The 15,473-nt window shown below is 40.9% G+C and overlaps 1 protein-coding gene across 1 annotated transcript; it reads right to left on the bottom strand.

Moving 5' to 3' along the window:
* Nucleotides 1–4,764: 4,764 nt before the first annotated feature.
* Nucleotides 4,765–15,255, bottom strand: LOC308162774 (protocadherin 8; the record flags this gene model as incomplete). The annotated part of the gene is made up of 5 exons (XM_080536916.1): nucleotides 4,765–4,782; nucleotides 11,828–12,048; nucleotides 12,311–12,444; nucleotides 12,685–12,755; nucleotides 12,871–15,255. 5 exons carry the CDS (start codon nucleotides 15,253–15,255, stop codon nucleotides 4,765–4,767), a joined length of 2,829 nt encoding a protein of 942 aa, XP_080393042.1.
* Between the last annotated feature and the right edge of the window lie 218 nt (nucleotides 15,256–15,473).

Raw genomic sequence — 15,473 nt, 5'->3', positions numbered from 1 at the left:
ACATGTGCCAGACATGTTATTGCTTGTCGGTTGAATAAAACAGCTGCTTCAGTGATTTTAAAGCGTTCATGATATCCCCAGTGTTGCTACAAGGTTATACACGTGTGAACATCCCTCAATGAAGGTTAGGTTGTACAAAAGCGCAATGCCCTTATGCGACATCTAATACCTACTACATACAGCACGGCTACTGACATATCAATCCATTCCAATTGCAGCAGAAAGCATCAACACAGCATACACAATGATCTACTTCTGATCATAGGAGCTACACACTGTTGCATTCAGCTTTTGTTCTTAGTAGGCTACTGTACATAAACTAACCCGTAAAGTAAAGCAGATTGCCTCTGGACCAACGTCTTACATTTCCCTGTCATTCATTCAGGAACATCTGGAGAGCGATGACGACTTTTGCCCGATAATTGTCCTATAATAATCAGTCCTGTAATCCCGTAGTCCAGTCCAATTGCACCTCGCACTCTGGCATCCTGCATTGATTCGGGCTAAGAACATCAGCACTTGCTTCTTATAGACGTTGAAAAAAATCACAAGAAGTCGGGTGCAATGTCGATTTTTCCGATATGCACAAAATTAACCGCGTTCTCTTGTGTGATCAAATTCTCTGGTCACGTCAACTGTTGCAAACCGCTCTCTTGGAAACAAACCCGAATCCTCACGACGCCCCTATCCTACTGACACCAGTTTATCTCTTCTTGGTGCATTTAACATTGTTTCTGATAGTCTTCCAGCCAATGAGTGAAACAGTGACAGATCCTGCTGCCTTGGGGGGTTTTCTCCAATAGGTCTGGCAAAATTCGCATTGGAGGGCTGTTCCAGTGGTAGCCTACGTGATTCAGTTACTGATTTGAGCGCACTGACTGAACACCGCTAGAGATGAAAACCAAACGTGCCTGTGGATGTTGTTCTTGATAGCCTACATTCTGATGTGGAGAAGTGATACTGAATGAATGGATCATTGAAACTCGTTGATGGATACAATCGAGACTGGTCCAACCAGTCCAAAGGTGGTCAGTCCCGTTAGAACCTGAGAGGCGGGTCACATCAAGGGCTGACTGGCTAATCACGATTCACGACACGCGTTGCCTGGCTGGTGGTGACTTTTCATTAAAGACTCTCAAATATATTGTACTTGCTTCTTGCTGACATTACCAATAGACTTTAGCAGATTATGCATCCAATAATAACGAGTATGATATTGACATTTAATATTTTACAGCTTTTGATTTGGTGAAGGTGCCAGGCAGCAACTGTCTTCATTCATTGTTCTATGTTGAACATCACTGGCTATGTGATAATAGTGAGTTTATTATTGTTATTATTGGATTATTGTTTCTCGAGGAAAAGCAGTACTGTCAAAAGATGTATAGCAATGTGTTAATTCATATGAGAGACTGTTGCTTTACATGTAGATATGCAAACGACAAGGACTTCCAATCTCATCATACAGTACAGTATATATTTCACTTGTTGGCACACCTTCTCCTGCAATGCAATTCTATCATATTATAACTTAATATTCACACTTCATATCACAGAGAGTATATTGAGAAGATGGACTGACATTTATTCCACTCAGCATTTCAATCTTATGACATTTGCATTTGAATTCTCACCTGACCAGACTGGTGCAATGCTGGTCTCCCTGGTAATACAGGTATGCACAGACATATTCTGAGAGGGGAGTAAAGTCAACAATAGGCCAAGATCAGTGTGGTTCAGTTCATCATTAAATTTCTCCTTGCCCTCGTTCTAAATCAACCTTGAGTTGTCCCCGGGTTCATTTATATTGTCTGGAACATGGCTGCCTTCATCCTCAGGGGAGCATCAACTTTGCCTGGCCAGGGTGCAGGCAGCCTGCATAAATTGGCCATTTTCTGCAGGTGAGAGATAAGAGCAACAAAGGGAAACTCTAATTATCATTCAGTCAGTTAAAACCCAGGGAAAGAACTGCTATTGACAACACTGTTTGCATTGACACACATTCATACCTCTCTAATATTATAATAGCTCTCTGACTGAATGAGAAGTTAATATCCAAAATGTTGGCACACTCCATGTGTGGCTCTCCATTGCTTGGTTGAAGGGTGTGCTGGGGAGAGAATGTTCCACCACTGAGGGTATTACATTTCCCTCTGTAATAAACTTCCATCTGCATCTGTTGCTATCACAAAGACATGGATGCATCGATTACTTCATGGTGAATTGATTTTCAGTCAAAAACACATTACTATGGAACTGTATATTCAAGCTGCTGAAATTCTGCAGGAGCTGGTATAACAAACCCTACTTAACCATCCTGAACATAAATACAATATTTTGTCATGTTTTTTTGAGATTCACTTTCCATCCTGAAACAGCAGGATTAGAGAGAATGAAATAATTTATAACTGCCTCAGGCAGCCAGCATCACAGGCTGACAATCAAGAAACACTTCCAGAACATGCGAGTCAACACTTGTGAGGTGATTTGGTTTCGCAGAGAATTCATTACAGGAAGCATTACTTATACTCTACTTATATACTTCTATATACTACAATAATATGCAATATAATACTACTACTACTAATAATAATAATGAACAATATCATCTTTTACTTGTTTATATATAGTAATACTTTATCTTTTATCTTTTTATTTTTATTTTTTAAAGCTGGACACATCTGTCTTCCTGCCCTACAGATGTCTCTCATCAGTCCTGTTGCTGAGGATTAACTAAACCATTCTGACAGCAGCCTATGGTCAGAGAAGCCTATGGGGGTTTCTTCTCTGTTTACCATGGACAATGTGCCTGCGGAGACCAAGTGCAATTATACGCCAAACATTCCACATTACCTGCTCATCAATCAATTCTGTTAAAGGAGCACAATTGGGGAGTACTGTGTGAAGTCGAGCACATTTGAGAATGTTAATTCCAGACTCTGTTTTTCAGCAGGCCCCATCCAGTTACATCCACTCATGCTGTGTGATGGCTACTGCACATTAGTATTTGCGCTGTAATGTCATTGGGGGCTTCCACTAGGGCCATTGTGTGGATGAATTGAAAACAAGTGTTCAATTTAGTCTTTGTCATCTTCCTGACTCAGGTAACTGTGCATAGTGTAACTGTAAGTAATGTGGTATTACTGTAGTAGGCAATAGGAGGAAATAATGCAACATTAGCTAGGTGCCAGATCCCTTGTTGGCCTTTTTAGTCTTTAAGAGGCAGTTCTGCCTGTTATGTTAAACTGAATAGTCCTTGGCTTATGAATGGTGTAGCAGAGAGGGATTTCATTCAGCGCTCAAAAAGAAGACCCATGTGTTATAAACATAAATATAACATTGTGTGCTACTCCACTTCTGGGCCTGTGCCTGTGTATCGCCAAGCAGAAACTAGCTCACTGATGCTCAGCCTCGGGAGGGTTGTGTCAGATGCCCTGTCTCACTCTTAGCTCAAGTGCCCCATATACAGTGTGAGGAGAAAGTGGATAGCTGGATACAGACCTCACTGGACCAGCTCTGAAGCAGCAGGTTAGAACAGGTGCCTCCCTGGAGAAATGACTCAAGGTATTGGAGAGCCTTGGAGGAGAATAAAGTGGATTTAATTTCAGCGGGATAGTAATGGAGGTCACTGTGTTTTGATGTTCCCCCTCTGATCATGAAAATAACTCGGTGATGAATGCGAGTGCAGATGTATTTAGTTATGCCACATTAAGTAAGACTCTTACAATCGAAGTCAGTCATGCATTGCCGTAGACAGAATGAAGTGCAGCAACATGGTGATATCAGCAGACCGAGGGCAATAATGCTGGTGATGGATGGGTGCTTTTGCTCTATCGTCTCCTTGTGTTCTGTTGTGATGAGTGAATACAAGGTCGAAGTAAGGTTTATCCTCTGATATCAGTCCAATCGGGAGTAATGGCCATTCAAGGTGACATCACTTTACTCTCTCTGTATTCTGCATGTCACTCTATCATATCAATTTCCTGGTGGCTCAAATTTACAACTTCTTCTCTGACAGCAACTGGAAATATTTCTAACGGCATTCAGTCCTCTGCGTGTTCCTCTGCGTGTTCCTCTGCGTGTTCCTCCCTGATAGGAATAAGAACTACAAATCCTGCCACCCCAAATGAACATAGACAAACAAACAAAAGCATGTTTTAATGATCGTATTCCACTCTGAATAAAACTTATTTATGATCTGTGACTGCCTGTCCTTGTCAAATGAAGGGTCTCTTAGAAAGGGAAGAGGGTGGATTTGTACCTCTAACTATAAACAAAGGAAGTCAATGTTGATGCAGTGCATATCAAATTACAGATGAAGCAGTAAATGAACATGCTTAGGTTGTGAGATACTCTTTATACTTTTTTTTTTTTACCTCTGCTGGCACGTAACTAACTATTTTCTTTCTTGAGGGTGGTGTTTAGGATTTGTTTGGTGAAACAAACAAATTTTGTTTTGTTCAAATTACAATGTTACCAGGCGCAATGTGTTCATTATGGTTCCAGATGTGTTTATGCGGTTTAGGTTCACAAAGTAGAAGACACCCTGCCACCTAGTGGGGTGTGAACCACACATACATCAAACCACTAATTAGTATGTGGTTGTACTGTAAAGTGACGGAAACAAATGTACAATACTGTGGCAACATGAAAGAGGAGGGAAGTTGCCCACAGACAAAAAAAAATGTCAGTCCTGCACAGATAGAACAACATCAAGTGTTGTCTCCGAGGCAATTCAATTACTCTAGGGCAAACTGCAAATGGCTAATAACTTCTGGGAACCTGAGAAACAAAACAAGGGGGCTAATTACACAAGAAAGTCAATTAGACTGATTGATAGAACATATTAGCTCTCTCATTTCCTCATCCATGTGGAAGGAAATAGAATAGAATTTAGACAGCCTTTCATTTGGCAACTGTGTCTACAGGACGGCTCACATTGACGTAATGAGACGCTCCATACTCAATGTGTGAACAACTGCTGCAGATTCATCATCATCATCATCATCATCATCATCATCATCCCAGGACTACAGGCCTCTCTAGCTGAGTGTTGACACTATGAGACTGCAGGCACCACCGACATGTGCTGTGGAAGACATAGGCGTTTACTTATGTCCTCAGTCTGCACATGCTATGCCATATGTGGGATTACAATGAAGATTTCCAATGAAGATTTCCAATGAAGTGAGTCTATAATAGTGAAAAAGTGTATTCCTTGATCTCATCTCATTGGCTAGGGAAAGCATGTTGTAAAGTTTTGCATTACTGCAACTGTGTTTTGAGATCCATATTGTTCACAGGATAAAAGATATTCTTTAAATCCATATTATATATATATATATATTATGGAGTTCAAAGCTGTGGAGCTGTGGAGCTGTGGAGAGATAATACTTCAAATTCTGTAGCACAACCTTGTGGAATTTGCTGGCATTGAAATATATGACCTAATATACGAAGAAATGACCCAATAAAGGTTAACATATCTTTCATAAATATTTATCATTGTTCAGCAATGTTCACTCCTTACTCCTCAAACTGTCTGTGCATGGTATTTATTTTTTTCCATGTTGGTATCCTTCCTAAATTCACACTTTGGGATTCCATAGCATGGTGTTTCCCCCTAGTGGTATACATAATGGATATGAATCACCAACAAGGTAGTCTAAAAGTGAAGATTATTCCAACAATGCAATGATACAATGATCTTTGTATCTTTGTTTATTTTAAGAGACTACCTTGTTGGTGATTCATTATGTTCCGATTCCTGAAATAAAGGGCAATCATTCATGGTACTTTCTGTGCTAATGTGAGTGCATGTTCGAGTATTACTGTATTAATGAGTAATAAGCCTTGCCTATATGAATGTCTACCATAATCAGCCTATGAGGTCCATTTTGTTTTGAACAACAAAAATTATGTCAAAGAAAGTGAGTCATAAGGATTCAGCATTCAGCATGGTGAGTCTATCACATATTATGCATATTATGCATTAGATGACTTTCATGTTTTCTTGACAAGAATGTCATAACATGTTGTGAGTTTGTTAGTGGGTGCGAGTAATGTCTCCACGTTGGGTGGTGAAGATAGTCGGATTAAGCTCTTCAAGCCTCTTCCAAAAGTAATTAACCAGAAAAATAACACAGTCCTTAATTATTAAATCAATGCTATTGGTCTAATAAACTGAGGGGCCTAAGATAAACGTATTAGACATGGGTTGTGTAAGACGTTGTTTGGAAGCAAGGCATTAAGTCTAAATTAAAATGAAACAACACTGGGAAAAAAAGACTTGCCTTTTTGACATGACATGACTGCCTGCAAACTATTTCTCTGTGAACTGTTCATGGTGTTAATTTCTCTACAACTTGTTGAGCAAAGCAGAACCAGCCGTGTTGCAATGTTGCAATGGAATGAGATGAAACTGGAACCAAGGTTGAAAACCTGGGGTAGGATTTCGAGATAACTCGTGTTGGTGGTTCACGCACGAGTTTTCGATTAATTGAACAACCCAATGTCTGCTTGATTACCTTAAGAGAGATAGATGGCTGGGGTGTCGATAGGTCAGCGACTTGACCGTGAGGAACTTTGTGATCGTTTACAGCATTGCGTGCTGCCATTGTAGGCCTATGTCGTAGTCATTTATGAAGCAATATTTCACTTGGTTCATGTGGACATTTAAGTCCGGGACATAAATGATCACTCACCGACGTTTTCTATTAATGACACCTGTCCTGGAGATACTTGAGAGCGCAACTTTGGGAAATCGCTTCCCTGTGGCGGTTGCCTCAGATCATGATGTTGGTTAGAGAACTATTATAGTGGTCATGGGACTCATGGCAATGGACAGTGGAAGTCCAGATCCGGTAAAGACAAGTGCTAGATTTCAACGTCAACAGGCCGATTTTTGTGGACAGCTATATCAGAGTGAAACTCTATGAGGATGCTGTAGCCTACCGGGTGTCTTGCTATCACAGCTGGATGCATCTGACCATCTGATTGCGAAATAATGTCAGGGTTTGCCCGCAGACATAGACTACAACAGATCTTTACAATCGATTCCTATTCAGGCCTGATGGGCTGTTGATTCTCGGTGACGTTGATTTTGAGAGAAATACATTTTATGAAAGGCATAATTATGATTTAGGGCTTAGCTCTCTGCTGTCTATGTGTAGGCTACAGTAAGGGGTAGATATTTGATATGTTAATGTCAACGCTCCCTTATAATAACACCTTCCGAATTCAACAAGCCGCGGCAGTGGGCAGTTTGGTGGCTCTGATCAGCACCATGGACAGGGACTCGACTACTTTACATGGGAATGAGCATTTCAAGCTGCAACATTATGGAGGCAGTGACAACTAAGCATGCATCGAGAAATACTATCACAGTACAATGTGACTGATATAACATATCAACTAATAAAGGATCAATCAAACACAAAAATCCATTCATCAAGTTGTGTTGTAAATACAGTTTCGTGGTCGGTATAGCCTATACGCAACATCATCATTTGACTATGAGTTGACCAAATAAATCAAAGTGTAGATTATAGGCCAGTGATGGTACGTACCAGTCGCTTTCAAAAACAATATTAGTTTGGATAGGTTATGGAAATGACTACCCCTCCAATGATGACATCCCCTCGTTTAGTAAATGGAGCCGTTTTTGCTGTCTTGGTGCTTGACGTGTCTACTGATATCCCGGTGCTGCAGATAAGAGCCGAAGACGCTGATGCCAACAACTGAACATGTCATTATTGGTGGTGAAGCTGAAAACGACCTGTGTGAGTCCTGAACGCAGACCAGGGATGTCACGCCTCATTTTCCATGAGCAGGGGAGACCAACAACAGATTGCAATACGTTACTGTAGCCTACACATGAGTAGTGTGCATAACCGTTTATATTCACATTTCCAAATAGATGCATCAACAATGTTTATAATGGAAATTGACTCTCAATCATTCTGTAGATTAATATAAAGTACCGGGTCGATGGTCAGCTATTTGACCTACATGGGAAATATAAAGCAATGAAGTAAGGCGCTTCATATTATATTGATTGATAATGCATTTTTTCCTTTGTGGAGATCAATTGGACCAATTGGAGATCTGTCAAAACCTAGAACATCATTGAGAGCAAGTATAACCTTGTTATTTTGTAATGTTGGTCCTATTTTGCTTGACATCAACAATCTGATATATAGTATAAGTCATCAATTCCCCTCTATTCTGTGGGCAGCACACTGTAGTAAGTTCTAAAATGTTATGAAAGTTCAAGTTTTCAGTCCATGTTCAAATATTTAGAGCTACATTTTAAACTACAGTACACGTTTGCTAATGTGCAGTGATTTAGCGTCTCTTACCATTGTAGCGTCCCTGGCAAAAGCTCAAAAACAATATATAGTTTTCCCTTTATTTTGGGCCATCAGATGTCTTATTTACTTGTGTAAATGTCAGGCTTGTTTGATGTTGGCCTGAAGCAGAGAGAGGATTTGATCAAACCAGCACACAGACAGTATAACCTAAGCAAGAGTATCAATGCAAATGCAGACGAGAGAACAAGAGCAGGCTCAACCGAAAAACAACATGAAGGGAATAAATGTTGCTAGAAAGAAATCACTTTTCTGCAGATATTCTGAAAAGGTTTGCTGCAGATGATTCCAAGAGCAAGTCCTATATTGGAGCCTGATCAGCAAAAGATCACCTGGGACATACTCTACTGTGTTACATGTAAAACAAAACAACAACAAAAAACAGCATTCGCTCCCTCAAGAACATTTTCCCCTGATGGAAAGATGCATTTTGTTTTGTATTTCATGCTTTATACATGTATGTAGAATACTAAAATACTGTCACACTGTTAAGTCTCACTTCAATATACCTCTATCATAGTACAATACAATCAATACAGACTACTCATTAAGAATTGTGTACTGCACGTATTGAACATTTTCTCAAATATATTTTTTAATTTTGCTGAGGATGCTAAGCAAATGTATTGTGTTCATACAAATGTATGTTCATAAGTTGAAATCAAAGATCTAAGACTTTTTATATGTACACAAAAGGCCTATTTCTCTAAAATGTTGTTTACAAATTAGTTTAAATCTGTGTTAGTGAGCACTTCTCATTTGCTGAAATAATCCATCCTCCTGACAGGTGTGGAATATCAAGATGCCGATTAGACAGCATGATTATTGCACAGGTGTAGGCTGGTCACAATAAAAGACCACTCTAAAATATGTGCAATTGAAATGCCGACTGCAGGAATGTCCACCAGAGCTGTTGCCCATGAATTGAATGTTCATGTCTCTACCATAAGCCGTCTCTACCATAAGCCGTCTCCAAAGTCATTTGAGAGAATTTGGCAGTACATCCAACCGGCCTCACAACCGCAGACCACGTGTAACCACGCCAGCCCAGGACCTCCACATCTGGCTATTGGAGCAAAAACAAAAGTGTTGCGTTTATATTTTTGTTCAGTGTATAAGTGCTGTGTACAGTGTATCTTTTCCTTGTACTAATGTTGCTTTTCCACGGCATCACCATCTGGTATTGACAACCTGGATGGAAAGCTATTCAGGATGGTACCGGACCATATTGCCACTTCCATATGCCACTTAGATCTTCAATCTTAGTCTTCATTGTATGTGCCCATAAACCTGGAAAGAGGCTATGGCAATCCCTCTACCAAAAAATGCTTGCGCTGCCTTTTCTGGCTCTTACAGCAGATCACACAGCTTGCTATTGTTATTAGCAAACTGTTGGAATGTATTTGACTAGATACAATGCTATTTATCTATGAACAAGTTAACAAGCAACTACCAGAACACAAGCAGGAAAGGGCACTCAATCTGCACAGCGCTCACTCAAATAACAGATGATTAGCTAAAAGATAATGATCAATAGAATAGTGTAAGAGCAGTTCTACTAGACTTCAGTGCTGCCTTTGATGTCATTGATCATAATTTGCTATTAAGGAAACTCAAATGTTATGGCTTTACTCCATCTGCCTTAGCATGGATAGAAAGCTATCTGACTAATTGAACACAGAAGGTTCTCTTTAACGGAATAATCTCAAATGCAAGACATATACAGTGTGGGATTCCGCAGGGCTCTTCACTTGGACCACTGCTCTTCTTGATTTTTACAAAATAATCTCCCACTTGCTTGTAAAAAAAAAAAGCCTGTGTGTCTATGTATGCAGGTGATTCAACACTCTACATGTCTGCACCAACAGTTACCTCAGCCCTCATCAATGAGCTGCAGATAGTATTTAACTGGATCACTGAAAACAAACTTGTCCTGAACATATCTAAGACTAAGGATCAAAACACTCATTAAGCTACAAACCACAGCTGAATCTGGTACAGGAAACAAAGCTTCTTGGTGTAATTTTAGACTGTAAACTAACACGGTCAAGACATATAGACTCACTTGTACAAAAGATGGGGAGAAACATCTGTAGTCAAGAAATGTTTTTCTTTTTAACACCACATCTGTTTAAACATGTCCTGCAGACCCTAGTATTGTCACAATTAGATGACTGCCCAGTGCACAATGAGAGAAAATATAAACGACATGCATGACCGACTCTTCTGACTTGTTCTGAAGTTGATGCGTTTAAAAGCATCACTTCTTTGATTTGTAAAAAAAAATATGAATGTTCTGAAAACCCTGCCCTGTCTGTTTGTACAGGCAGCTTCCAGCGCCCAGCAATTAACAGCTCCATTTGGTCTCCTCACAGTAAACATATAACATAATGGGGCATAGCAGGGATATAACAATGACATGCTGGATCTATAAAACATTTTAATAAAAACTAGGGAAAACTCTCACTGTAAGGCACAAGCTACTTTATTTGTATATATTTTGTTAAATGCACAATACATCTTCAAGATATTTCATTTTTATTTGTATGCCTTTATCAGCAGGTCCTTTGAGATTAACATTTATTTTTCAAGTGAGATCTGACCAAGATAGCACACCAGTTCAAGTACAAGGTTACAAAATTGGAGAATAAAGCACAATAAAAACAGACAAGGCACAACAGATAAATATTACAAAATCAATTTTAGGAATATCAATTGCACTCTTCTTAACATTTCTTAATCAGAGCTTTGAACTCTTCCAGGGAGACGAGATTATTAAACTGTAGTGTTCTGGAGGTTATTCCATGACCAGGGCGCAAAATAAGAGAAAGCTGCTCTGCCAAGTTCTAAGTAAATCCTGGGTACCCGGTAGAGCTAGTGGAAAATCATAACAGCTGTTGGTGAGTATACATACATATATTGCTCACCATACAGAATACTAACCAAATAACAGATCTCAATGTGTTACTAGAAGGACATATCCATGCTATCAATCGTCAACAAAGATGAGCAGGAAATGATCACAACTGCTCATGCAAACAATAACGCACATACAGTATCTTGCTTTGTTTAAATCATGTTTTTATTCAACAATCACAATTTCTTTTCAATATCAAATACAAAAAACATACAATAAAACACATGATATTTACAATATTCAGCATTTCATCAAACTTTTTATTTTTTATTTTACATCCACTGACTGACCATTCAACAATTATGTACACATTGATTCAAATTCACAGTATTTACATCCTCTCCTTATAACAGTAGGCCTATATGTACAGTATATTTACAATGTAGTGAATACAACAGTATCTATGCAGTATAGACTTGACAGGCAGTTAAAAAATGGTAGCAACTTCTGATATAGTTGCCACTGTGACCCTATCTGGGTTCTGCTTGCAACTTCTGCCAGCTTGAGCCCCAGCTTCTCTCTTTTGGTAGGGTGAGCCAACCCGGGAGAACGTCTGCATGGTGCTTCTTGTGTTAACAACACTTGTATTGTAGCCGGACTCTTTCCAGGTGTGGGGATAGCCATGGGGATTGTTGTAGACTGGTGCTTGAGCAAAGCCTATTGTATATCCATTGTCTCCAGACGCCTTGAAGCTTTGGGTTGGTATTACACAGTAACTATCTTTCCGATCCACAGTGAGGGTGTTGACAGCGTTGGATGAATCTGAAATAGAACACACACATACAGAATTACTATCCAAGGAGTACAGAATGAAAGTTTTACACCAATGTCATTCATTGTTGCAGTGATATAATATATTGCACAGTATTTCCATGTGGGTGCTATATATTGATGGTGAAAGGTGTGTTAAGCCCTTTGGGTTTGAGAGGAAGTGCTATATAAATGCAAATCATCATCATTATTATTCAGCTGCAAGAGAAAATGTCACTATCAAATCTCAAAACAAAAGGATTGTAAAACTCACCTTTGATCCAGAGCTGGAAGGTGCGGAGGTTCCTCTTGCCTCCATCCCCACTGACGTCAGAGTCGCTGTCATTGAAGTCACTGTCCCCTTTCCCACTGTCCTTCACGCTCAGTTGGTCTGGATTCCCCATGCTGCTGGGAATACAATAACACATGTTAGTCACCACTACACAACTGTATTTGATTATTGATGTCTGCTTTCTCACTTATGAAGCTGGCCACCACTCGCCCACCCCCTCTCCACAAAACAAGCACAAATACAATCTACTGTACGTGTATATGCATACTGCATGTTAAGTACCCTACAGTGATTCCTATTCCTTGTAAATAAAACAGATAAAACACAGCAAATCCTCATTTTGGTGGTATTCTTACCTCAGTTGCACACAGTATTTGTCACCTTGCCACACAGATGTTTGTTCGAAAGGCTTGGGAGGCAGGAACAACTAGAGAACAAGGGCAAGATAACAAAATGAGAATTAAGTTTAGATACAGAATCCAGGATGAATGTTTCACTTAAATATTCACATCTTGTGTAACTGAAGTAATGAAACCACTCACCTTTGTGTCTGAGTCACCACTTCTCTCCTCATACATGCAGGAGTCGTCAAGAGAAGATGTTGTGTTGTGGATGAAACCTCTTTGGCCACTGTACAAGTTTGGTTCTGCAGAGTTGAGCCCTGGCCCTGGCCTTGAATCAAACAGGCCATGAGTCACCTCCCTCTTGGTGCTGTGGTTTCTGCCTCCTCGGCTGAGCTTGCATGTGACAACAACAATCACTATGGCAATCAGCAGCAGCGCACAGCCCCCACTGAGCATAATGATCACTACTAGTGAGACATCCATGTTGTAGTTTTCCTCATCGGTTGATCTTAACACAATGACAACTTGGGCTTCTGAGGGATGTGTGCCTGTGACTACAAACCTAATGGTGGCACTGTTGGAGAGCGGGGACCTCCCATTGTCACTAACTGCAATCGTCATCTCCAACACATCTCCAAGAGGGGTAGTCAGCCCCTGTTTTAAAACAATTTCCCCAGTCTCTTTGTTGATTAAAAACAGCTTTTGGTCGCCTTGTACAATTCGGTAGGATAACTGACCATTCACACCTTCGTCCTCATCCTCACCCTGGACCCGAAGGGCAAGGTACCCTAATGGAGCATTGTAAGGTAGAGGAATATCAGCAGAGTCATTTTGCAAAACAGGAAATGTGAAATATGGATAGTTGTCATTTTGATCGACCACTTTGATTCTGATTGTGGATGTGCTTGATTGATGAGGTGTTCCTTTGTCATCAGCCTGGATGGTCAATTCAATCTGCTGCAGAGTTTCATAATCAAAAGATCTCAAACTATACAATGACCCTGAGACTGGGTCTATAGACACATAGGTCGACATGAAGGCCCCTCCTTCAACCTCTGAATCTATCAGTTTGTATGAGACTTTGGCATTTTTACCAATATCAAGATCACGTGCTACAACAGTAGTAACATATGACCCTGGAATGTTATTTTCAAGGACCGAAACTTCATAAACGGATTTACTGAAGAGAGGAGCGTTGTCATTCTCGTCGGTCACTCGGATGGTGTAGTGGCTAATGGTTTTGAAGGGTGGGGTTCCAAGGTCTTCAGCCACCACAGTCAGGTTATACTCTGCGATTTTCTCTCTGTCTAAAGTAGTGGTTGTTACAATCATAAAAGTGTCCCCATAGGCTTGTTGCAGCTTGAAATGTTTGTGCCCGTGCAGACTGCTCCGCACATAGCCATTTGACCCCGAGTCTCTGTCCGAGGTGCTGATCAGTGCCACGAAACTCTCCTCTGCTGCGGCCTCCGTGATGTAAGCCACCCCGTCACTGGTCGAGGTCATCGGCTTGATACTAATTTCTGGTGCGTTATCATTCACATCTAGAACATCTACAATAACTTTGCAAGTCGATGGGACAGAGACAGAGTCAATGCCTAAATCAGACGCTTGGATATTCAGTTCATATGACCTCTTCTTCTCGTAGTCCACCAATGCTTTCAAAGTCACTGCACCAGAATATGGGTCTATGGTAAAAACGCGTGTGACCTCAGAAGATGCCCCCCCCTCCACAAATCCATACACCACCTCACCATTAACGCCATCGTCTTGGTCAAACGCATGAACCTTCAGCACACGGGAACCCACAGGCGAATCCTCGTTAAGTTCCACTTTCAGTGAGTCATGTTCAAAGGTCGGACTGTTGTCATTAAAATCCAGCACCTTGACATAGACAGTCGTTGATCCGGACCTGGGTGGCTCACCCCCATCTGTCGCTGTCACTTCGATGGTATACGAGTCCTCAGCCTCTCTGTCCAGCTCTTTCACTAGCACAAGTTCAGCATACTTCACCCCATCCTCTCTACTGCGCACATCCACTACAAAATGACTGGAGGTGGAGGCAGAGATATAGTAACTTTGGATGTAGTTATTGCCGACATCGTGGTCCACAGCGATCTCCAACGGGAATCGTGAGTCCAATGGAACATTCTCGGATATCTCCAGACGCGTCTCGTTGTGCGGGAATCGAGGAGAGTTGTCATTGATGTCCTTGACCTCCACCTCGACGTGGATCAGATGAAACTTTTCTTTGGAGAAGGCGACAATGTCAAAGGTGAGGAAGCACCGCGGGGTGCGCGCACAGAGCTTTTCTCGGTCAATTGTTTCCCGGCCGACAGTTAAAAGTCCATCACTCTCCCTCATTTTGATCGCGGAAGAGTTGGTCTGCTGCATGAAGCGGAACGCTGTGTCGGGATCTTCAGCCGGGTCGATCTTCAAGTCCTCCGACAGATGTCCCACCTCTGTCCCGGGGGCATCCTCCTCGTAAGTGATGTATCTCGTGGTGGTACACTGAGCCGAGTAAAACAAAACAGCAAGCAGCACCAAGCACTCTCCAACAACTCCTCTAATTCTGCAGAATTCCATTTTTAGAAGAAAAAGAAGTGACTTAGTACTTCATAAATAAAACAAACGTGCAGTCAATTTGGTGGGATGTTACGTTGCCTCGCCACCAGGACCGACTGAATTGAATACTGACTGAAGGAACCATTGACCTTATAAGCCTTGATTTATGCAAATCAGTTTGCCCCATCGACCAATGGCCTTCAGCTTCAACTCACCATATGGGACACGTTTGGGTCAGG

The sequence above is a fragment of the Nansenia antarctica genome (assembly GCF_963989245.1).
Source record: "Nansenia antarctica genome assembly, chromosome: 7".
Lineage (NCBI taxonomy): Eukaryota > Metazoa > Chordata > Actinopteri > Argentiniformes > Microstomatidae > Nansenia > Nansenia antarctica.
This window is presented reverse-complemented; position numbering and strand designations above follow the sequence as displayed.